The 25868-nt window shown below is 36.6% G+C and overlaps 1 protein-coding gene and 1 pseudogene across 1 annotated transcript in view; both read right to left on the bottom strand.

The window, feature by feature from the left end:
• Positions 1–25868, bottom strand: part of AZIN1 (antizyme inhibitor 1) — a 33025-nt gene that overhangs the window by 1215 nt on the left and 5942 nt on the right. Inside the window, exons 3-10 of the mRNA XM_006897157.1 lie at positions 12748–12945; positions 11257–11430; positions 10518–10690; positions 8650–8784; positions 7933–8014; positions 7201–7275; positions 4907–5069; positions 29–144 (exon numbers count right to left, since the gene is read on the bottom strand). Coding sequence (XP_006897219.1) covers positions 29–144; positions 4907–5069; positions 7201–7275; positions 7933–8014; positions 8650–8784; positions 10518–10690; positions 11257–11430; positions 12748–12849 — 1020 coding nt within the window. The 5' untranslated portion in view covers positions 12850–12945. The remainder of the gene's footprint in view (positions 1–28; positions 145–4906; positions 5070–7200; positions 7276–7932; positions 8015–8649; positions 8785–10517; positions 10691–11256; positions 11431–12747; positions 12946–25868) is intronic.
• On the bottom strand, positions 3186–3861 carry LOC102851058 (annotated as a pseudogene).

The raw sequence follows: 25868 nt of genomic DNA, 5'->3' as shown, positions 1-25868 counted from the left end.
GATTTTGAAATAGTGTTACAAAACTTGCCTTGTGAACCTCTGGAATGGTATTTAAGTCCTCAGAAAGTTTACTTGCAAAAGAACCATAAACACCATCATTCATGTAGTACATAAAGGTTGGCTCATCACTTCCGGTTTTCTCTACTGAAATAAAAGGACAAAATAAGACAAACTGATATTGAAATGTCACACACACGTTTCATTTTAATGAACATCTTCCTCACCTTTCTTAACATATTTAAATTGTTTTTTAGAAGATAACATATTGATTTATATGCCTCAAAATAAAGCTTTTAAAGAACCAAAAGCACATCTTAACAATTACAATGACCAATAAACATAAAAAGTCAACAGATAAATGCAAATTGAAGTCACAATGAGCCCACTACACACTAAGAATGAATAAAATGAAATTTTATAGTCAATGAAGGTATTGGTTGAGCAGTGGAACTGGAACCGACTCATAGCTGATCCTCCAATAAGTTTTCAGAGGCGGTAAACTGCCCAGGAGGAGAGGAGACGAGACTGCCCATCCTCCTGAAGAGCAGCTGGTGGATTCAAATCACGTGCTTTTGTTACAGAAATATACTATTAATTTCCCTGCGGAGAGATTTTGACTAAAAAAATGTTCCCACGAACCAACCAGCCTACAAATACAACAAAATACACCACCACAAAAAACCTAAACCACTGGATGAATACACTGAACTCAACTTAATGTTTGCCTTTTACAGCAGTATGTAAGCAGTTTTGAAAATATTTTGGCATTCCTATTTAAACAACTGTGATAAATAGTGACATAAAATAGGTATTTACAGGTGTCTCATTCCCAGAGGAGGAAGTTACAAACAAGGAAAGCAGGAGGAAATCTCCAGAAATCTCAGTGTGTGATCATGGTTTTAGGAGAGACAATCCAAACTTCAGCTGCCAATTAATTCACTGACTGTCTCAAGAGGGTGTTCCAGAGGCTGATTTTGGGGGCATAGATTGCTTACTAGGTAAATCTCTAGTTCTCAGCAGTGAGGCAAACCCATGACTCATCCTTTGGCTTTTAAAATCTCTCTCTCCACTAAAATGAAGGCAGGCTCCTTGGAGAAACAATGGATTTCAATAATAAGGTTGCTTTTAGGTGCCATCTAGTCAACTGTGCTGTAGAGCGATCCTCTGCCAAGCTCAACACTATTGCTGCACACACATCAATCCATCTTACTTATGAAGTCCATTCTCTCGTTCCTGATTCTCTCCCTTTCCCAAGGACTGACCCCTTCTAGAAAAAGGTCCAAAATATGGTTCATTTACCCTTGCCTGTACAGAGCACTTTAGATGGGCTTCTTTCAAGACATTTTTGCTTGTTCATTTTGCAATCTGATGGAGAGGACAGTCAGTCTTTAAACTGACTTTATGACTGCTCTTTAGGACTTTAAAAGAAGTCTCTTACAGCAGATTTTCTTAATGCAAAGTCTTAACTTCTTGGGTGCTGCTGATACCACCAATGTTGATTGTGAATCCAAGTAAAAAGAAGCTATTGACAACATCTATCTCTTCTCCATCTATTATGATGCTACGTATTAGTCTATGCTAAGGATTTCTGTTTTCTTGAGGTTGAGATAAAACCCATTTGAAGGCTGAATTAATTTCTTTTTTCCACTGATTTATTAAGTGCTTCATGTCTTCACTTTTTATAAGTAAGGCTGTGTCATCTGCTTAACGTAGTATGCGGAGTCATCCTCCAATACTGATGCCACAGTGTTTTCTTGTGGTGCATGGACAACAGCTTCTTGGTTTCACAAGAGCACAATCATATGCTGTTTTACTTCTTGTGGAATTATTGTTCCCTTTCTAGTCTGATGGATCTCCTTTTCGGGGGGGGGGGGGAATGATAGGAATAAAAATGGATTTCTTCCAGTTTTTGTGTCCAGATTTTGCATTTGACTACTGAGCACTCTAAGATTGTAATTATTCAAACATGTCAATTGGCATTCCATCAATTCCAGGGGTCTTATTTTTTGCGAGGGACTTAAGTATAGCTTGAGTAGCTTCATTACTGTTGGTTCTTATTCATATGCTATTTCCAGACATGGTTCAGTATCAACCAATTATTTTTTTTTGTGCAATGATAGTGTGTTCCTTCCCTAGTCTCCCCCTCTCACTTACATTTTAGAAATAGGTTTTATTTCCACAATGGTTCTGACAGTGTAGCCTATTGGAGATGCCCATTTATCCTCTCAGGAAGTTCTTGCTTCCTGAATAAATACTTGTGGTGTCACCTTCCATATCCTTTTGACATCTCCAACATTGTTCAAGATTTTACCCGTAGAATCCCTCAGTATTGCAATGTAAGGCTTACACTCATAAGTTCTTTCAGTTTGAAAAATGCTGGGCACATTCTTAATTTTTTGGTTTTCTAATACCAGCTCCTTGGACATTTTCTTTGCTTTTTCTTCTCACACTGCCCTTTTTAAGCTCTCTTCAGCATCTTACCTTTGTTTTGGCTTCTTTACATTCTAGTGCATCAGAATCTCTTACAAGCACCTAATTTGACCTTCTCCTTCTTTCCTGTTGACCTTTTGCTTTCTTCATAAATGACTGAAGATGTCTTTTGCTATCTTCCTATAACTCATCTGTTGGGATGGCAAATGTGACTTTTCATTTTCTTCACCTTCAATCTGAACTTGCATTTCAGTAACTGATGGTTTGAACCATGGTCAGTCCGTGGTCTTTCGTGTTGTTGTATCTAAAATGCACATCACATTTTATATAATGGTTTTATTAGTTTTCTTTTTCCTTTAAAAATTCCCCAGTAGAAGCCAGGAGTCTGAAGTTGCCTAGTTAGGAGGCTCTGACCCATTATTCTGTTTAAGTTTCTTTTCAATATTCATGGCCAACATCTGGCCTCTAAAGTAAAGGCTTTTGGTCTTTCACACACTTGCTAATGAGACTGCACTATTTAACATAACCACATGACCTGATTTTGAAATCAGTCTTGGCATTCAGTCACATCTCTAATCAAATTAACAATTCACCTTTCAACAACGTCTTGGGTCATGTTCCGTTCATCTGTCAATGCCACTGATGAATTTGACAAAATATTTCAAAATACGAAGAGATGAGCCTTTTCAATGAAATCCTCAAGACAAGCCATCAAGAAAAAGGTCATCCACAAGCACTGATTTACATTCCCTTAGTTACTCTGTATTTAGGTCTTCGTATGTGTAAGATTCCTGCGAAATAACCTTGTACCTGCACGTGTTTCCAAGTATCTTTGTTATAACTGTGGCTGGAAAAAATGAGTTATCTTGGCCTTTGAGGTGGTTGAAGAAAAGAAGAGACTAGTGAATGAGCCATGTTCCCTACTGAAGAGACTGGAGTGGAGAACTCAGTTATTATCTTTTAAACTGTGTAAGGTCTTCTACGGCTGCATCCCAATTCTATATTAAAGTTTCAGAGGCCAGTTTTCCTCAAAGTCAACTCAAAAGTATTTCTGTCTACTACTGGAACAAGCACTCTAAGCAAAGATATTCTGCTGCTCCTGAGAAATTGCCAAATTCAGACTGGAATTTTGCATATCTTGTAGAGTGTGTCTAAATATTCTTGCCTAAAACCATGCTTGTCTGCCAGGTAGTCAAAGAGCATCTGACCATCTTTGGTTGACTGCATCTATCTTGTAGTTTCTGGATCTTCGTAACTGGTTCTGTCCCTGCCTGGAGTCATGCAACAACTGTGGTTTTTTTTTCTTTCAAAGCAAGAGGAATACCATCAGAATAAAAGGTTTTGCTCATATCCATTGCAAAGTCTACCATGCTGGCATCTGTCACTAAGGAAATCCAATTTCCCTTGCAAGAATTCTTTTTCATTATGTATCTCCCTTTCTTCTCCAAGAGAAACTCAAGCAACAGAAATGTCTGGCCTTTTCTGACTGCTGATTTTGATTTTGCTTATCCATAAATAACAGTGGCATTCACATGTATATTCAATGTTTGTTTTAAAAAAATCATTTGCAATGAATAAATCATTGATTTGTATGTCAAACTTTCATTTGCTCTCCAGACTCATTTCTGTCAAAAAAATTAATTACCTCCTTCTTTGTTTCCATCTTTTGCATATTAGTCATGTACTGTTAAAGGTTTATGCTCAAATGGCTTTCCTAGCCACTGACTTTGCTTTTACAAAGCATGGTTGAGAATTTTCCCTCAAGATTGGAGGGGATAGGACAATCAAATGCATGGTGGATTCTAAAGTAAAAACACCCACACCTGGTTAATTTTCCAGGAGATTGTGGATTAGACAACAGTAATCTATCAACAGTACAGTATCTGACTCTAGAAGTATTAATAGTTCTATAACTGCGCTCATACTGTCACTGAATCAATCCTGACACAGGATCACCCTCTACCAGGTGTCCTCTTTGTTGGTCCTTGTTATGTAAGAAAGTATGTAAGGTAGCCTATTCTCCCTATAACTCATCTGGGCAAAAGTTGCCTAACAGAAAACAGAAAGCAGAGAGCAATGTTGTTGTTGCTAAGGTAAAAAGTAAAGATAGGTTTATTAGAGAGTTATATCCCAAAGAAAGGGATAGATGGACCTTCCTCCTTGGAAAAAATATGCAAGAGGCCAAATAATGTTCTTTTCATTAAAAACAAACAAAACCTCCAAAACTATCAGAGGACACTTATCTAAACTACACACAATCACACATCCAGAGAGATCCTGAAAGTTTGAAAGAGTGGGAGGGACACTGCCTAACATATTTTGAAAAGCTCTCAGATATGCCCATGGCTGGTTGACAAATACCCACAGTATTATGGCCTGTGAACTATGCTACAGTATTGTACAGTTTCTAATAAAACACTGAATTCCAGATTAAATTTGTTACTAACAGAAACAAACCTTCTAAACTATAACTTACCTCCAGAGGAAAATTTATCCTTTCCAACAACTTTCTTGGCAATGATATTCACTGCAAGTGTAAATGCAGAAGACACATAGTAGCTTCCAGGTTCTGAAATTATTTTAATGCCAGATCCTTCAGGAAAGTAGACATCCAACAAAGGGCTGATAACATGATTAACCTGTGGATTTTAAATCCCGGGTTACAGTTTGAATACTGTATTATATAATTCTCAAAATGAAGAGATTGATATTTACTTTCTAGAACTACATAGCTCCAGTTACAGACTATGAAATTCAGTTACTTAAGAAGTTATCGCCAAGCAACTAAACAGTCATCAAAGTTTATTTTGTGACCAAGAATATACAGAAACTCCAAGAGAAATAATCATGGTGATTAGTTTTTATTATACTCAATTGCTAAAATTATAGGCGTCTCACTCCCTGATTTCAAATCCTACTACACTGCCGTGGTAGTTAAGACAGCATTGTACTGGTACAATGACAGACACATAGATCAATGGAATAGAATTGAGAACCCAGAAATCACCTCATCTATTTATGGTCAACTGATTTTTGACAAGGAGATGAAATCAGTTAAGTGGGAAAATGACAGCCTTTTTAACAAATGGTGTTGGCAAAGTTGGAAAACTATCTGCAGAACACTCAAGCAATATCCACACATCACTCCACATACAAAAACCAACTCAAGGTGGATCATGGACCCAGGATTAAAACCAAGGAATATAAACATTAAAGACAACCTTGGAAGAACCCTAGTAGTCCTAATCCACAACATAAATAGTCTTCCAAGTATCCTGAAAAATCTACAACTTGGAGAAGATAAATAGATGAATGGGACCTTCTAAGAAAGAATCAAATCCCTATGTACATCCAAAAACGTCTCCAACAGGGTAAAAAAGGAAGCTGCAGACTGGGAAAAATTATGTGGTAATGACATGTCAGATAAGGGACTTATATCTAGAATTTATAAAATATTTGAGCATAACAAGATAAATAATCCAAATGAAAAACTGGCACAGGATATGAACAGACACTTCACCGAAGACGACATTCAGATGGCCAAGAAGCACATGAAGAAATGTTCAAAATCCCTAGCTCTAAGAGAGATGCAAATCAAGACAACTATGAGATATCATCTCACCCCAGTAAAGACTAGCAAAATTTAACAGAACAGCAAGCAACAAATGCTGGTGAGGTTGTGGGGAGACTGGAACCCTTATTCACTGTTGGTGGGAGTGTAAAATGGTGCAACCACTGTGGAAAGTGGTGTGGCACTTTCTCAAAAAGTTGCAAAGAGATACCATTTGACCCAGCAATTCCAATACTGGGAATATACCCTAAAGAGACCATAACCAACATCCAGGCAGATACATGCACACCCATGTTTATCGCAGCTTTGTTCACAATATCAACGAGTTGGAAACAACCTAAGTGCCCATCAACAAATGAATGGATAGAGCAGCTCTGGTATAGTCACATAATGGAATAGTACGCTGCATTAAAAACAAGGAACTCATGCAATATTATTCAAAACGAGTGACCCTCGAGGACATTATGCTGAATGAAATATCTCGGTCACAAAAGGACAAACACTGCATAGTGCCACTGCTGTAGAATGGGACTGACATCAGGTTTAGGGTAAGAATGAGAAAAACTGGATGAATTATGTATACTACATTGAAACCAATGAGGGAGAGAACAGTTTAAATGTAATATAAAAGTAATATATTTCAGGACATTATGATTATCCTAAGAAGTCTGGAATGAAGGTTGCAGAGTGGAGTATACTCGGGGTGCGGGGGGATCATATATCGATGAAGGAATTTTTCTTTTACTTTTCAAAGTGAAGAGGGAACTGGGGATGGGGGTAGTGTACTGAGGGAGAGGGTTGGGAGGGGAGAAAAGTGCAACAATGAATGAATGGAAATCCAAAATCTCTCTAAATATTCATTAAAATAAATTTTTTAAAAAAATAGTTTTGAGATATTACAGCATAAGGGGAGCAAAAAGGTGAGGAGTAGGACATGTATTTAGCTATTTCTATTATGAATTCATTTGTACCATCAATACTCCCTAAAAAAAATAGAAACAAGCTGTGGCAGACTCTTAAATAAATCTTCTCATTGCCTATTATTTTCTTAGAATGAAATTTTAAATAAGACTATTACACTCTTTAGCTTCTCTCTATCTGGCATGTCTATTCCATTGTGAAAATCCTAGTCAACATGTCTACCACAAAAACAGCTGAAGGAGAGAATTCTATTATGACCATAACAAAACAAAGTTTACCTCTTCCAACTGAAATTCAGTTCCTGTGAAGCCTCCACCAATATCTAACATGTCCAGCTTGAATCCAAATTCTCCCTAGAGACCAAAAAAGATATTTAAATGCTCTGTCAAACTATAATGGATATATTTTCAAACAAGCTTTTCCCTCCAAGGGTGTGTATTACCATCTTCATCTGTTCAATAAGGTTTTTTAAAAACCAGTTGTTGGTTTTTTTTTTTGTGTGTGTGCGTGTACCGTCAAATCAGATTTGACTGGTACAGGAGGATATTGCGCCTCCTTCTCCGGCAGAGCGTCTGGTGGAGTCGAACCGTGTTCCTCTGGGATTGCAGTGCAGCTTCTTGCCACTAGGCCACCAGAGCTCCCCCAAAACCAGTTGTTTTAAAGCACATTATAACTGATTATATTATACACATAATTATGTTTATACTATTATCCTGATATAGAGAAATCGACTATTCTTTTGTATCTCAGCCACTACAAAATTGTGACTATATCAACTCTGATTACTACTATTAAAGAATAAGATGCGTGTCCTAACATAACAACAAGAAGCCACCAGAGATCACTTACACACACACACACAATTTAATAAGCATCTCTGTGAACAAAGTCACAATAAACATGAATGTGCATAAAAAAAAAAAGATGTGTGTCCTAACAGGTAGAGAAATAAGCAACAGTTAGTTTTAGTAACACACTGACTTAAAAGATTAAAATAATTAAGAACTTACAGCCATGTCAAACACACATCGAGCATCAGATAGAGCGTGTACATATACTTGAGATTCTTTGCAAGCACTTGAAACATGAAATCTGAAAGAAAGAGCGTAGTAAATTTAAAACAACGGTAACTTTTGAGCTCTTTAAAAGAATTTTTGTCAATTACTATTCACCATCTTAACATACTTAAATATTCACCTTTAAGTAATTAACTTGAGAAAAATATTTAAAATATCAGAAATAGTAGCAGTTTCCCAGAATATCCTACGTTTAGGTGTTACTGTACTTCTATAACTAACTGCCGTGGTGCCAAAGTGGAGAAATGCTCAGCTACTAACCCAGTCAGTGGTCAAACCCACTAGTAGCCCCATAGGACATGTAACAATTTATTCCCATTGCTTTGGGAAGTAGCATGAAACCATTCTCGTATCCTATAAAGCAGCTATGAGTTGGAATCAACTAAAAAGCAATGGAATTGGGCCACCAAATCTTCGACATTTAATTTTTTCCGGACAAAATACATCTACTGTGAACTAAACACAAATCAAAATTAATTCAGTATCATTGATCATCTTATTCAAAGCACTTGTGGCTAATCAAATAGTCATATATACATAAATTAAAAAATTGAACAGAAGCTAAATCAATTAAGACTCCATGTAAATATTTAGTTAATGTCAAAAAGACAAATTCTCTCTAATAAAATAAAGTTTAAAATGAATACTCACTTAACTCCAATTATTTGGACATCAAGTTCCTTAGCACATTCCAAGAGATGCCTACAATTCTTCAATGTAGTGCCAAACTTCAGGTTACCCTCTTCACCTCCAATACTATCTTCTGTTGCAATATGTAGTAAGACCCTAAGAGAAGGGGAAGATGATTGGGGCAGAGTTGGTTTACATCATCATCAGCACATGTGAAGCCTGAAGATTGTAGAAGTAGGTTCATTATGTTGCTCCCAGTCCAGCGACGGATGAATCAAGTGAACCTAATGAAAAACAATCCTGTACAGAGAGAAAACTAGCCATTAGGGCCTAAAGCATGAAGCTTACAAGGACGGAAATTTGGAAAATGCAGCAAGTTAAGACTCTGTTGTAGCAGCAAGAGTCGGTTGGGTTCTGTAATGAAAGACATTACTTTCAAATGAAGTCAGTAAGTCCATTTAGAAAAGGCTATATTGCATAGCAATGCCACCACTGTCTTTCAATGTAAATATCAGGATTTTTAAAAACCAAAAATCAAATAGTAAATTCCAAGTTATTTTAAGGGCCTATTTATTAAATAGCATCAACAAGATGGAGTGATAAAATGACTAACAATGGACTTGAGCAGATTCAGATCTGTTGTTCATAGGATCACTAGGAGTTGTACTGGACTCAACAGTACCTAAACAGCACAATTAAGTAGTAAACTACTGATTCAAATTCATTTGGTATTCCACAAATGTGACAACCAAGACTAAATGGAATTCTTGAAATCATACAGACCCTAAAAATGGTAAATATACACAAGGAGTTTTTTTTTTTAAAAAAAAAAAGCCAACTGTTTCTCTGTGAAAGTCCTGATAAATTGCTTAAAAGCAATGTACCAGTTCATATAGCTGTTTTTAGGAATTATCAAGTCTATTTTAGACTATCCATGTAACACAACAGTAATGTCCAACAGATCTTAGGCTGTAATCATTACAGAAGCAGATAATCAAGAAGTCAGTGGTTGGTTTGAACCATCAATATTTCAGTTAGCAACTGGGAACAGTTACGTATTTACCCCCACCCCTTACTTTATCAATAATGGAGAGGAGTTAATGGATTCTGTCCTCAAAGGAGCACAAAATAGCAACTAGTAGTTGTACTTGATTTTTTATAAAAAATGACTCCCTACAATTTTCCAACAAAGTCTTTATCAAAACTAAAGTTTTCCAGATCATAAACCTATCAAGATACTTTTTCTACGAATTCCTAAAAAAGTCAATTACAAAATTCTAGCTATACTAGGAAAATAGAGATGCAATATAAATTCAGAAACTCATTAGAAGAAAGTAATTCTGTACTGATATGCTTTTAGTAATTAAAAAAATCCCTGACAGATTTATTCATGACATCTGTTTCAAGTTTTCACTTATTAAAGAAAATCTTAAACACCAGTAACACAAATAAGGGATGTATGCACGTGCAAGAAAAAGGTCTTCTTGGTCTGAGTGACTTTTGCACTGACTAAGTAAAACCAAGTTATCTAATCTCAGGCTCTGAAAATATACTAAGGACTATTCAAGAACTACAGCCAAGGACAAGGATGGATTAGGTCTTCATTTAGCTGAAAACAAACCTGGCTCTTACTACTTTATCAATAACAAAGAGGATTCATGTTAATGATAAAGACAGCTGTAACAAAGTGTATCCTTTTAAATAAAGATTTTTAAGATTCTCTCTGAAATTATCCTTATCAAAAGTAGAAGACTTCCATGTTCCATGCAGGGGCTTACTTAAATCAAATGTAATACATAACACTGCACTATCATAACTTCTGAGGCTAAAAGACAAACTCAATCCCTAAGTAGTAAAGTAATAGTTCTTTATAATTTTTTCACACTTACTTGGCATTTGGATGATTACGTGCAATTTTCTTCAACTCAATATCATTGTCACATGTCATGATATTAACACCAACTTTTGCTGCATACTTTATTTGAGACACTTGCTTGCAAGGACTTATATAAATAATGTTTTCTGGAGATACACCCAATTCTTGGACTAAAACCATTTCATTCTGTGAAAACAGATTTTTCAAAAAAGATTATCAGCTATAATGCATCATAAGTTTTGTCAATTTTAACAAATAAGTTTATATATTCTTCTAAAGGTATTACTCAACCTGTAGTAAAAATCTCTCAATATTGAAAACAATTACCAACTATTTCATAGTTCAGAATAGAAATAACTTCACTTGCTTAGTTGTAATATTAAGAATGAAGAAAAAGTAAAAGTGCTGGTTAAAGATTTTCAAAGGTTCACCTCACTATCCTTTCTCTTCCACCAGAACACTTGAAAAGTCCATTTTCAGCATTAGACTGCTGCAGGTGGTGCTGTTGGGGGTGGCCGAGTCTGACTTTAGTATGGGAAGTACTCTCTCTTATCCTAGTCCAATGGTTGTTGGTAGTTTGCAAGACCATGTGTCTGCTGCTAAGGTAGCTGGAGAACGGGGTGGGGGTGGGGGGCAATGTAATAACTAGAAAAGCCAACTTATAAGCTAACACAACTGCACACTTCTTTCCCTACTGAGATGGTTAAGTTAAAATGTTGTTTAGTGACACAAGAATAGGAAGAAATACTTACTTTACTGGAACAAGCAAATCCAGTTCCAAGAGCTGCCAAAATCTCAAGTACAGCTGGAGTGGAGTTGCACTTTACTGTGTAGAATGGTTTTATCTGGGCCACTACATTCTGCCACTGACTGTGTTTCTTCACAATCTTCCCAAGATCTCCCACAAAAAAGGCATTTTTTCCTGTCTACAATGGTCATTTATAAAAAGAGATATTAAGCATGATTAAAGAATCACCGAAAATATACAACTTACGAAGGATATCTCACTCTTCTCCACAAATAAGTATGATGATTAGATTTAAAGTAGATTAATCATTGAGAGTTATAAAGCTGGAGTAGTTAATCTACAGCTTTTAAACAAGAATGTAATACATTTCTATTTTCTTTTTAAATTTTTAAATTTGATTTTTCCCTTTGAACAAGACCTTAAACATATTTTCTTCAATGAAAAAAATTTTTTTTCAATTGCTAAGACTTTCAATTTCAGAATCAATTATCTCAATAAGGGTAAGGAATACTTTTATTTCCTCCCATCCTCCTCACCATTTGTTTAAATACAGATTTACTTTGGCAGTTCAAGATATATACTTTAATACAGTTAGGATTACTAGGAACACTAAACAAACACGTTTTCTATCATCATTATATACTGCATCTGAAGACAAGATGGTAAAACAAGATTACTCAGTATTAATTACTATTCAACGTCAGACAACACACAAGTATTATTGAAAAAGCAATTGAGATTATTTGAAAATGATACATTAAGTGGAGGAGAGACATGAATTAACACTTTATAGGTACTATGTGGTAGACTCAAGAGTCTTATGAAAGGAAAGAATTTTTTTCCTTTTAAAATTTTAATGATGTAGGGGAGGGGGGAAATTATGGGATTTATTTATTTTTTTAAAATTTACTATTTTTTTTTTTAAAAGAGGTATCTGGGGAGGGGGTGGGTAGTGAGACAAGTGCAACAATGACTGGAAACCTTAAATCTCTGTAAACTTTCATTAAAATTAATTTTTAAAAAAGGTATCTGAAAAAGATGGGGTAATAAGATACAATGGATGTGAATGATCGCATGAAACAATATGAGTGAAGGAATGTGTAAAATATAATGTATATGGAAAAAAATTTGGGTAGTTGGTAGTGAATATCATTTCATAAGATTATGGAAATTTAAGAAAAACTGTTCACAACTCACACCATAAGGTAAGTATAATGGTATGTACAAAAATAGAAATGCTCATCTACTGATAGAACTGTTAAGTGCACTAATTAACAAAAATGCAGAGGAAAAATTATGAGTACAAGAGCCATGTGCTAATTTAAGAGAGTAACAGACAAAGATCAAGAAAACAAACATGATGAAAGAGCCTAGTACTTAAGTAGTAGGGAAAATAAGAAAACCTCCCAATATCTGAATCTACTACTTTTATCAGATTAACATTTTAGAAACTAACAAAGTGTGATGCTTAAGAAATCAGATAACTAACACTTACCAGGGTATGTTCATTAACATAGTTATCAATAACATTTCCAAGGTTTGTCCCTTCATCCAACACGCCAACGGAGTAGTTTGCATCGTCGATAAATCCTTTCATCTCAGCCGTATTCCACAAAGCCGAAAGTCATAAACCAAGAAAAACAAGAGACGGGCCACCAAGCCTTATGTCTGGGTCCTTAGAATATGCAACAAACTGTCAAAATAAAAAGATTTTTTTATCAAAATTTTTATTTCACTAATCTAATGTTTGAGATGTCTATGTGAGTATGCTGGATGTCTAATCTAGTGATGGATCCTTGCAATCACACTTTCTACTGTCCCTTTAAAGGGATTATGTACATATTTTATGTATTAAAAATACAAGTTAAAGTAATTTTTTGAGAAGGTAAGCACATTTTTATTACAGAACTGTAGAACCAGTCTTTATCATTCACATTTTGTTTTGTGCTTGCTTCATAATATACTTTCAGGAAAGGAAGTTAATGGACTCATCATCTGTAGACACTGAACATAATACTAGCCTCAACATTCCACACACTGCCAGCCCCATCACACAACACTGCAAAATACTGCTCTCTAACAGAGAATAGGAGAAGCTCACATGAGCGGGAATGGGGAAGCAGCATTACAGACAATCTACAGAAACTGGTCCCAACTATAGCACCTTAGCAACAGAGAGCTTCTTTTGAAGTGACTATTTAGGGAATCAGAAGACCTGGTACTGGTTAAGTTATACAGTACCTGTGCAAGTCTCAGTTTCTCTACACACTCAAAAGACTGTTTTTTATCTTAAATACAAATATTCAGACATGTACCCCCTCCCAATAACCAAATCCGCTGCCATATAGTTAACTGACTCAGTGACTAACAGTCTGATGGGTCTCAGAGGCTACAGATCTTTATAGCATACTGCCGACCAGAGGCACTGGTGGATACAAACCAATGGAAATGTGCAGCCTTGAGGTTAGCAAACTAACTCAATACATAAGAGATCCCCCTACACAAAAGGTGCAAGGTATTTGGACATCCTGAAACAATTACTAAGTTAATCTTAGCATGAGGTTTAAGGAAATACTACCTTTTAGGGAATGATTCTTTAACATATTTAGTTGGAAGAACCAATGAGCCAAATATTACTAACAACAGTTTTTAATAGGGAACTCATGCTTAAAATAGCACACAATTTTTTTTAAAAAAAGCTTATATATTATAGGTGGCACACTATTATTGCTAAAGTGAAGAAATTGTAATTATTTCTTAATTTTTTTAAGGGTTTCAAATGTACTTTATTTCTTCAATAATGTCTTATTTTAATGAGTACATAGGGCTTTTCCTCGACATCAATTATAAGTTGATTTTGAAAACAATTCAATATTATACCACTAGCTGATTTGATTATTGATCTCTCCATTCCTTTGGGGTGACTCTGCCAACAGGGGACAAGTTCCATACTATCCCAATTTGTGTTGTTGTGTAAGCCCACATAGCAGCACAGAAAGGAGTTCCAAAAGCTAAGATAGCATTACCATATTTGTCATGGAAATCAGGTACACGTTTCTGGTGGCTTTGTCTTACCATTATTTGCTTAATGCTTCGAACTTGAAGACGACTTACTGCGGTTTTAGAGTACCCTTTTCTTAATATTTTATTCAACTTGCCCACAAAGATACTATTTACCATCTGATACATATTTCAGTGAGACATTCCCTTTTGACTGACATGGTTTGATTTCAAAGACCAAGTCCGTCAGTGAAAATGTGGGTTACTAGAAACTGGAGGACGACCACATAAGATTACAAAATACAAGACTGACTACACATTACAGAACTGTCAAACAGCTCAATGAAGGCGACACACAGTCTTGACCATCACAACCACAGCACTATTTTTGCTTCAAAACCTGGTGGTTTATTACTGTCAGGTGAGTTGTGAAACAGAAAAATGGTCAGAGAGTGCTGAAGAGCAAGAAATGTCAGTTTAAAGATCAAGGTGTAGCTAACCCAAGCCACAGTACTTCCAACTGCTTCATATGCATGTTAAAGTTGGACAACTTTAGGAAGACCAGTGAAGAACTGCTGATTGAGAACTGTGCATCTAAGAGACTGAACAAATTGGTCTTTGAAGAGAAACCAGAGTGTGCTCTCCAGAAGCAAGGATGTCAAGAATTCACTCACATATATTGAGCACATTTATCAGGAGTTATCTGCTGTTGGAGGACATCATGCTTAGAGGAGTAGGGGTTACTGGAAGAAAAACTCTCAATGAGATTAACTGTCCCAGAGGCTACACCAGTGAATTTAAGAACAGCAGAAATTTCAGGATGGTGACGATCAACCAGGGTTTCAACCTGATGTCCACTGAGTCAGTGGAAATAGGAGTTGACTTGAGGGCACCTAACAAACTTTTAAAGGAAAGCTATTTTCTTCACACATTCAGGATATTCAGTATTTACAAACAAAAATACTAGAATAATTTGATCCACAATGTTACCTACTGAATGCTCAGTCTTTGGAGCTTTGGTCCTAATTCGCTGCCACTCAGTTCTAACTCAAAGCAGCCCTTCATCAGACTTCTGGGGCTGTAAATCTTTACAGAAGAGGAGAGGACATCTTTCTCTGGAGGAGCAGTTGGTGGATTTGAACTGCCTACCTGTCGGTTAGCAGTCCAGTATGTTAGGTACTTTACCACCAAGGCTCCTTACTGAGGTCACAGGGATACAGGTGTTTGTATTATCTAATAGGTTTAACTTTAGCCATCTACTAAACAGCTAGAACAAAATAACATTTTCTAATAGTATGTAACATTTTTTCAGTGCTAGGGCCATACATGTAGTGTTAATTCTCTTTTTGTTATTCTCATTTTACAGACACAAATGACAAGGTAATTAAGCAGCTTGGTCACACAGTAAGTAAATGATATGAGGTTAAGTACTCCAGCTCTAGGGATGCTGATTAAATGTTTAAGGCAAAATGGAAAAATCTACTTCAACAATGTAGTTTCTTGGAAAAACACAGTATGCTGTTTTTTCCCCCTTAAATGAATATAAGAAATACAACACAGATCTCCATCATATCCTCATATTCAAGGCAAAATCTCCCAGAGTTCTAATTTAAAGTTGCTAAACTCTCTAGATAACTTATGGTATATAGTATGCCATCAGGTTGGAACTGAGTCATATCTGACTCTCCCGTGGGTTTTCAGAGGCACATTTACAGGAAATCACATTTGTAGGGGATTGTCCTTCCTCCCTCAGAACCCCTGGTAGGTTCACACCACTAGAGGTACCACCTTTTAGTTAGCAATGCAACTCCCTATGGATGACACTTCAGAGCACATTGAGAGTGATCTTGCTTTATGGGCAACCTCTTCTAGTGTACTTTACAGCCTCTGAAAACCAGCTGAAGGGGGTCAGCTAATTTGGTTCTGACTTGATAGCAATGAGTGAGTGACATCTACTAGTGTATCCACTACCATACAAGCACTCTAAGTGTTGTCCAAGTCACTTCTGACTCACGGTGACTCAGAGTCAAGTCAAGGTAGAATTGCACTCCACAGGGTTTTTAATGGCTGGCTTTCTTAACTACACTCATCAGATTTTTCTGAGTAGACTCAAACCATCATCAATCTTTTATTTCATGGCAAACACACTTAACATTCAAATAACTTGGACTCCCCTCCCCAACAAGATACTGCTATCAACTGGGACACAGTCTCTTCCAAGCTCCTCACATCCCTCTTCAGAACAAATCCACCAAACTCCACACCATCTTATAATCTGGAAAATCTTGTAGATGGAAGATTCATTTTAATCAGCTGATGACCAAACTAAAATAACTGTCAAATGTTTTTATTGATATGAGCCAAATACTGGAAGGCATGCTCTGCACTAAAGACATAGCATATCACTTGTGAAGAGGCTATTTTTGAAATGGAAAAGTAACTTCAGGACTGTTTGCAATGTGACAAAATGACTGTGGTAAAATGCATTTGCTTGCTTTACAGTACAAGACTCTTAACACATCTCAAAACACTAAAATGCATGTCTCCAGGCATTGCAGCCAAATCAGAAAACATTCTTAGCTGATCTACCAGAAGGGTTTTGGTCACTTTGGGTGAGCAGCACAACTCCCTCCATACACAACCACCTGAGTTCCCTTCAACACACCAACAGTACACACAACACTTACAAAGCACTACAACTTTATATAAAAAACCCAATACTTAGGAAACTTATGCATGGAAGATACCAAGATAACTTAATAAAGCTTCCACTTTTAAAACAATATATTATTGGTAAAGAAACTGTTTATCCTTTTTCTAGATGCTCACTAAAGGGTTTGAGGTCACCGATTTCTAGCCTAGAGCTCAGACACACAAAGACACTCACAACCCTGACATTCCAAAACCCATTCACTGTCTTCTGATTAGTGCAGACTCATGGCGACCTTCCACTAGGATGCTGAGGTTGTGAATCTTAATGGGAAGAGACTGTCTATATCCCTCCCTCAGAACACTGGTGGGTCTGAACTGCCCTACTTCTAGTTAGCAGTCCAACACTAACATACACTGTCAGGGTTCCTTTAAGCTTCCTAAAGGTAATTAGGTTGTTGTTTTTGTTTGTTTGTTTTGTTTTCTTTTTAAAAAAAAATCCATTGCTACAGGTTAAGATTTGCATCCTGTAATTTCTGCATTACTCAAACCCTAACTCAACTACATATAACCAAAGAAATAGAGCTGTGGTAACATAGCTCATAGCATATTGTGCTGTTAAAAGGCTTTACATCTCTGACCCTTTGAATTCATACCCCTCCACAGTAACAGCAGCTATGCCCCCTGGGAAAGGAAGGTCATTACAAGTTGTGTAAACCAACAAACAAAGTTTTTTTTAAAAAAAAAACATTTCAGTTACTTTCAGGCATTTAAAGTTCCTTTGTGATGATACATGAATTACTTAAAGAAAGAATAATGACCTACGTGTTCTAGGTGTAGCAATGTCATAAGCACTGTGTAAGGAAATTTTATGCCACAGGGTGAAGTGAATTCACTTTAAAATACTGTGAGAAATCAATCTTTCTCCACCATTAAGAATGCACTCAAACCTGGGTGAGTAAACCTTCCCAGTGGTCTAATCCTAGGTAGTCACAACAGACACAGAACAGGCATGGCACCAATTTTTAATACTCTAGAAATTAAAATGGAATGGATTTATAATGCTGCAACACATTATGAACCCTTATGTGCTACAGTTCAGTGCTGAGTGACATTAAAGAATTTCTATCAAGCTCTAGAAAACTGTTGGTGTTGGTTGTTGTTAAGTCATCCCCAGGGCTTCAAAGTGGTTCACCCCAATTCAGTCATGACTGATGAAGCTACACCAGAAAGGATCTGATTTTTAAAAATGTGAGTGAACTGGATGAAATGTTAACAGAAGTTGTCTCTCATTTCAGGGTGTCAAAATTTTTTCTGTTCCCAAGCAACAAATGCTGGCGAGGTTGTGGAGAAACTGGAACCCTGATTCACTGTTGGTGGGAGTGTAAAATGGTGCAACCCCTGTGGAAAGCAGTATGGCGCTTTCTCAAAAAGTTGCAAATAGAGATACCATTTGACCCAGCAATTCCACTACTGGGAATATACCCTGAAGAGACCATAGCTGACATCCAAGCAGATATATGCACACCCATGTTCATTGCAGCTTTGTTCACAATAGCAAGGAGTTGGAAACAACCTAAGTGCCCATCAACAAACGAATGGCTAGAGAAGCTGTGGTATATTCGCACAATGGAATACTATGCTGCATTAAAAAACAAGGAACTCATGCAATATTATTCAAAATGGTTGACTCTGGAGAACATTATGCTGAGTGAAATATCCCAGTCACAAAAGGACAAATATTACATGATGCCACTGTTGTAGAATGGGACTGTCCTTGGGGTTAGGGAGACACTGAGTAAGATGGGTTCAATAATGTATACTGCACTGAAGCAGAGGAGGGAGAAAACTGTTTAAAAGAGAGATGTAACTGGGTATTTCTGTCATCACAGGAGACTAGAGCGAGGGCTGCATGGTGGAGGGGACCTGGGGGAGGGTTTGTAAAACAATGAAAGAATCTTTTCTTTTACTTTTCCATAATTTTTGGACTCATGCACTTATAACTTGTTAGTCAAATTTGTGTCTTCTAGGTTGCAACACCCCCATGATACATCTTGAAGGATATGTACATGTACAGCCAAGCACAATCAATAAGAGTGCATCTGAATTCCAAAATCAATCTCCATAATAGTCTATGTGTTTCCTACTGCCAAAGGGGCCCTTTAGAGTAGTGAGAGAAGATCTTCACCCTGAAACCCACAGCGTCCCTTTTCAGCAGGAAGTAGCTAAGAGAATGCGCCGTCCCCTTTTCCTTATGACTCAGGGTGAAGTCTCTCTCAGGGAGGAGTGATAGGGAATGGCAAAGGATACACTGACAAAGAAGATTAATCAGAACTGGCTTTGACAAGCACTGTGGCATTTGGACAAGAACAAACTGGGAGGAGGGTAGAGAGAATAGTGCAACAATGAATGAGTGGAAGCCCAAAATCTCTGTAAATGTTTATGAAAATTAATAAAATATAATTATAGAAAAAAAAAATTTTTCTGTTCCAGTTTTAATTCATCAGCCATGCTAAACTGGTTTGAAATGGCTCAAAGCCTAGTCACTCAAATGACAAATATGGTAGAACTGCACTCCATGCACAAGTGAGGGACTCCTAGGTAGGACTAAAACAACTAGTGTTCTGGTGAGTAACCCAGCATTTAGCCAGTTGAGACACTAGCTATAAATCTTTACATTCTTTTCATAAAAATGATTTAGAACTTAATATCTAATTTTTTTATAAAAGTAATTTTAATTTTAATCAGGTGACATCAGTGGGTGTAATCGTGTCTTTATGTTATTTTTCATACCAAATAATTAAGAAATATTAATAAATAGAAAGCTCAGCTTATTTTGTTATACAGATGCTATTTTGTAATTCCTGTTGGGCTTCATGACTAAGGAAACAAATACGAACTATTCCTTATTCACACCTTCACACTGGTGTTCTTTCTTTGGCAATACATTTCTCATGAGGAGCTGCCAAAATCAAAAGGCTTCAAGCACTGCTCCCCGGAGAGCCGTTCACATCCAGAGAGAGTGGCTGCCACAGCTGAGCACCAGCCTTGTTACACATCTGCTACAAAGGCGTCTACAGGTGACTGTACTTCAGAAGACACTGACACATCTCTCAATAAATCACAAGATAATTCTGGCAGCAACAACCCACTTGACACCAAGCTGGATGAATATGGGTTTTGAATTTCTGAAGTGAAGACCTCCCTGGAAGTCAAACAGGGAGAGCTGAAGGGTTTAAAGTACAGTTTCAGAGATACCTGAACACATTAAATCACTTCTCTAAAAGGACTTTTCTCACTAAAAATGAAAAGGTAAAGATTGCCTAAGGAATTTATAACTAGAGTTACTCTAAAGACGGCCTACTAAGGGCATTTCTACTTTAACTGCCTGATTGACTGTTTTTGCACAGGCATTTGATGACTTATTATCAGGCTCACAGCTTTTAAAACCACAACGAATGCTACTGAAGACATTACTGCAAGCTATGTCCAACAGAAAAATGTTACCACTCAGAAAACTTTTAGAAATAGAATTGGCCAGAAGATATTTTGTACCAAAGAAGAATTGTGGCACTGAGTGAGGTCTGAAACAATTATCAACCACTTAAAAAAAAAAAAAGTAAGTCTCAAGAAGCTGTATAACAGAATTAATGGGGGAGGAAATGCTAGTCAATTAGGTGGCAATTTTAAGACCTTACAAATTTTTGTCCTACTGTGCCAAAAATATATGAGGAACAATAGCTTGATCCTTATGCTAATTAAGGCAATGCTTGATTCAAAAGAAATCAAGAGGAAAGTCACTAATACAAAAAAAAAATCCTCAAGATCTCTATTTTGTGGGGGGCGAGGAAGAGAGAGAAACTACACTGAAGAGCCAGCTAAAAAATAGTTTTTTTAAAACCCAAACAAACAAAAATCATAAACAAGTTAAGTGACAAAGAGATCAGCCCAAGAGGCTGTTTTACATGTCTGATATTATACAAAAGTTGAATTTTTTCCTGGAAAAGTATCCACGGTATGGTCACATACAAGTAAAACCAAGAATATGCCATATTATTTCCACATTTTCTAACTTTTGTAATTTTAATACAGAGTAGGCATTACCTTTTAAACACAATTTTAGAGCTTAAGTTCTTTAAGAAAGATTCAGTGCCTTAGAATCCCCTATACATCTCAACTAGGTGCTTGGGAATAAAGAAAAAACATGCTAAATCTTTTCAAATCATCATTCCTTTTTTATTTTAAGTTTTACTTTTGTACAGACCTAAGCTAACTGCTGTCAAGTCAACTCTGGATCAAAGTAACCCTGCAGGACAGAGCAGAATGGCCCACGGGGTTTCTAAGCTATGTATTTTTAGAAGAGGAGCGCATCTTTCTTCTATAGGGCAGTTAGTGTGTTTGAACCAGCTAACTACCAACTTTGTGCTAGTAGTCTAGCACACTATGCCACCAGGACTCTTTTGTGTGCCTCTTTTGACTTTACTGTTTGTGTGTCTGTGACTTGCTATTTTTAACTTTACAATTTCAATTTTTTCATTCAGACAGATTTGTAACTATTCTATTGCACTGATCATATATACTTATTTATCCAAACTGGACATCTAGGGGTTTTTTTTATTATTATTATTACTGCTTATTATTTCTAAGAAATCACAATTTATAGCTTTTTTAGGGGGGCTATTAATTATGTCAAGGGTCGAGGACTTTTGTTCATGGGGTCGCTATGAGTCGCCTACGACTCAACGGCACTTAACAACACATAGCATTAATTATGTTCTAAATGGTAGTGCTATTCTGAGCTATACACTATGCTTGTTCACTAGTTGACATTTTTGTGCCAGAATCCAATGCTTTTATCAGCTGACTTTTTTAGTTGCCAGATCTACCAATGGAAGCAAAAAATGAGCAGCCAATGCTCTAGGCACTGAAGTCTAGGGCACCCACTGATTTAAAAGTAAAACCACTAGGTTGCTAATGCTTTGCTCAATTTCCTTTTTTCCCCTCCCTGCCAGACAACAGGCTTATCAGTAAGAATCTAAATAATTCTATACTTACTGAGTGCTCTCAGCTCAACCATCTACTATCTGTCCTTTAGTAAATCCAAGAATCATTCCATTTACACTGTTTTCTAATCTTTTTGGCTCTCCTAGAATGGACTGTAATGTAACTTCTTCCAGAGGACCACGTCCTGAAAAACTTTCTACTAACATGCCATTAGTCTCACTGTGCATTTACTACATAAGCAGTGAATATTTTACATAACGAAGGAAATATGCATATTTAAAAAACTAACCATTTTTGTTACTATCAATAACGAAATATGACAAAAGTATTATCAAATACTTTGTTTTCCTAAAGAATCCTAATTTATTTAAGACTATGCTTCTAAATAGGCCCAAGGAGGTACTAATACCTATCAGCAAATTGTTGATTAGCAGATACATGTCAATATATGAAACAGTATTATGACATTATAATATACATGAATATACATGAATATACATAGGCAATCATAAAAAAAAAAATTAAAGGATCCATTTAAATGAGTCCTTTTTCCATAATTACATATATTGCAATATTAAAACATGATAAATTAATTCAAGCTGATGGCATAAGCACATTTACCAAAGAACAAGCTGTTAAAGAGAATTTTACTTTCTGAGTTGAATTATCTTCCATTAGGCTAATTTGTGAATTGCAAAAATTACTTGAATCCACCAGCTGCACCGCGATTTACAGCTTCTGAAAACTCACTGGCAGGTCTGCAAGGAGCCGTGGGTTCCGACTAGATGGCACATAACAACAAAGGAATGGGTAGAACTAAGATTTCCAAGACTGTCAATCTTTACAGGCTGTATCTTCCTCCCACAGAGCCCTTGGCGAGTTCCATTTAAACTGCTGACCTTTGAAGTCAGTGACTGAGCACTGTAACACAGCATCATCAGGTTTAACTGATGATATTACTACAAGTATAGCTGCTTTAGTGTGCCACTGAGTCACCCAATTCTTAGCAGTCATCTTAATTCTTAGCAGCCCTAAAGGACAGAACCAGAAATGCCTTATAGGTTTTCTGGAAATGTAACCTTCATAGAAATAGACTGCCTTGTCTTTTATCATATGGAACCACCAGTAGGACTGAACCACCAAGCGACTGGCTAGCAGGCTTCAGAATGGTGATCTGAAACATGTATTTCATGTTATGTAATATATTCTAGTAGAACATGAGTCAGCACTGCAATCACAGTAGCAAAATTTAGAATATTAACACTAAAGAGGAAAAGGGAAGGAAGATAATAGGAATAGCCTCAAATCAGCTTAGATTCAGGTCAAGCTTTTATTCCCAAATGAGTTTAGGTCATATCAGGTATTTTAACCACCAAATTACATTTATTTATTTGGGGATTATGGGAACAAAGGACTTGCAGACCTATAGCTTTATAGTTGTCTGCGGCCGAGACTGACTCAGTGACCACAGGACAGAGAGAACTGCTCTGTAGGATGTCTCAGGTTTTATTTACTCTTCAGAGATCACCAGATCCTTTCTCCTGAAGTCACTGTTACCATGCTGTCAGAACCAAGTCAGAGTTGACCTTCCAGTGGGTTTGGAACGTTACTTTTTACCTACTAGGCCACAGAGCTCTCAAAGTCACTAGTTGGTTAAAATCACCTATCTTTCAGTTACTAGCAAACTGCACTATTGCACTAATGGAGCTGAGTAGCTTTATGGTAAAGTATCAAAGACCAATTTCTATACACTGCACCTGAACATTAATTACCAGTAACTCTTGACAGTGAAAATCTGCAGAATGAAAAAAATATTTTAAGCCCTGGTGACATAGTATGAGTGGATAACTAAACAAAAAGGCAGAAGCAGCAGTTCAAACTCAACCAAATACTCCATAGGGAAAAGTGGAAAAGATGAGTAGTCTTCCCATAACTATTTACAGCCTCAGAAACTTGATGAAAAATTTACTATTATTCACACTTGACTAGTTGGCAGTGGGTTTAGGTAGATTTTTATGTGTTCCCAGCCCTCTGAAAACTCAGAGGAAGGTCAGCAATGGGAAGGTTCCAACTTTACTGTACACAACAACAACTTTAAAATGACAGAGTATTTCTCACTACACTGATTTGGCAGAAATAGAAATAGTCAAGTTCCCATCAAATACAGTTAACAGCTCCTATTAAGGCAAAAATTCTGAATTCAAAGACAATCTGCATTATGAACTCCTTTAAATATAACGCATGTCCTTAAACCTTCATTTTATAATCTATGACTACAACGGGTACTAGAATCTACTCCCAAAACATGTTTTAAATATCTTGACTTTGTAGATAGAACAGATGCACTGTCAGCTTTCTACAAAAATTAATAAACATACATATCATAACTGAGTCAGTTTAGGTGGGGCTAAGTCTTTATTTCTGTCCCAAATAATTCTAATGCTGCTGACACAAAAGCCTCATACTTTGAAACAAGCATGACAATACACTGTAGAGAAAGAAATCACTATCCTAGTTTAGGGCTAAAACGGCAATTAAAAATCTAAGTAATTTGCTAAACGCATTCAAAAGAAAATCAAACATAAGCTCTCCAGTTGTAGGTTCAAATCAGCAGGACTCCTATGAAGTTAACATCAAATATGTTTCAAACAGCTTGTTTTAATGTATCTAGGTAGTGTCTTTAATCTCAAAATGATACTGTTTCCCCATCTCTCCCAGCTCAATTTCAAACTGGAATCATGGAATACAATCATGAGATTCTATTTTGCACTAAAGTTCAATTCTAAATTCAAATCCACAAGTAGAAATAGAAAAGTGTAGTAAAAAACTCTCTGAAAATAATCCATTAGGAATGTGGCATGGTAGGAGAGAAATACATATATTATTTCAGTAAAGCCTCCAAAAATCAATCAGCTGTGCACTGTGAAGTCAATTTATCAGGAAAAAATAGAAACTCGAGAGAGAAATCTCAGTCTAGCAAGATGCATGTAACTAGAAAATTATAAACTGAGATTCATCTTTCATAGCCCAGGCTCATTCTAAAGTAAACGTTTACACTTCTACTCTGTATAAGAAATGAAATCTTGATACAGTATAGATGAGCTCAAAGAGACTACACTAAAAGTACTAAGCCAACTGGGGGGGGGGCAGGGAGAAAAATGCAACAATGAATGAATGGAAATCCAAAATCTCTGTAAAAGTTCATTAAAATTTAAAAAAAAAAAAAAAAAAAAATTTTAAAAGTACGAAGCCTGAATAGCTACTGTTTGAATTCACTTACAGAAAAAGGCAAGGGAAATACCTAGAGAACAAGTTTATCAGTCATTACCAGGGCTAGGAACGTTAGAGGATGGGGAGCAATAATCATGTTGGGGGTGGGGGGGAATCACATTAATGAAGGGTAGGTTTGAAAAGCCATCAATATAAATGCTGGGACATCTGTGAAAAATACAACTGACAAAAGTGGTGTGTAATGAGTTTCTAATAACCGAAAGAGAAGATAATTGACAAAGATGCTTATATACAAGCAAATACCTCATTCAATACAGTTCCCTGCTGTAACCTAGGTTACAGTTTCATGAGAGAGACCAGTCTCACCAGCCTGGTAACATGTTTAGTACTTTGGTTACCGCCTAACTCTGAACATAGGGTCTTAAAAGATTGCAGTCATCTGAGACGCAACAACTCGTGTCTGTTTGGCTAGATGAACAAGGAAATGGAGTGCAGGGTATAGAAGGATATGGAGTGTGTCGGTAATTCACTTCAAGCTAACAGACCAGAACTGGATGGTGCCTGGCTACCATCACAGAACAGTTTGATCAAAGAATGCACAGAAGGATCCTGACTAAGGGAAAATGCCTCATTGTTGTCGACCGAGGGAAAGGACAGAGACAGATGGGAGACACTTAGGAATGGGGGTCATGTCAGAAAGCGTGAATGCAAGAGGGTACCAGCTAGAACTGA

Source organism: Elephantulus edwardii, unplaced genomic scaffold, assembly GCF_000299155.1.
Source record: "Elephantulus edwardii isolate Elephantulus edwardi_28Jun2011 unplaced genomic scaffold, EleEdw1.0 scaffold00202, whole genome shotgun sequence".
NCBI lineage: Eukaryota > Metazoa > Chordata > Mammalia > Macroscelidea > Macroscelididae > Elephantulus > Elephantulus edwardii.
This window is presented reverse-complemented; position numbering and strand designations above follow the sequence as displayed.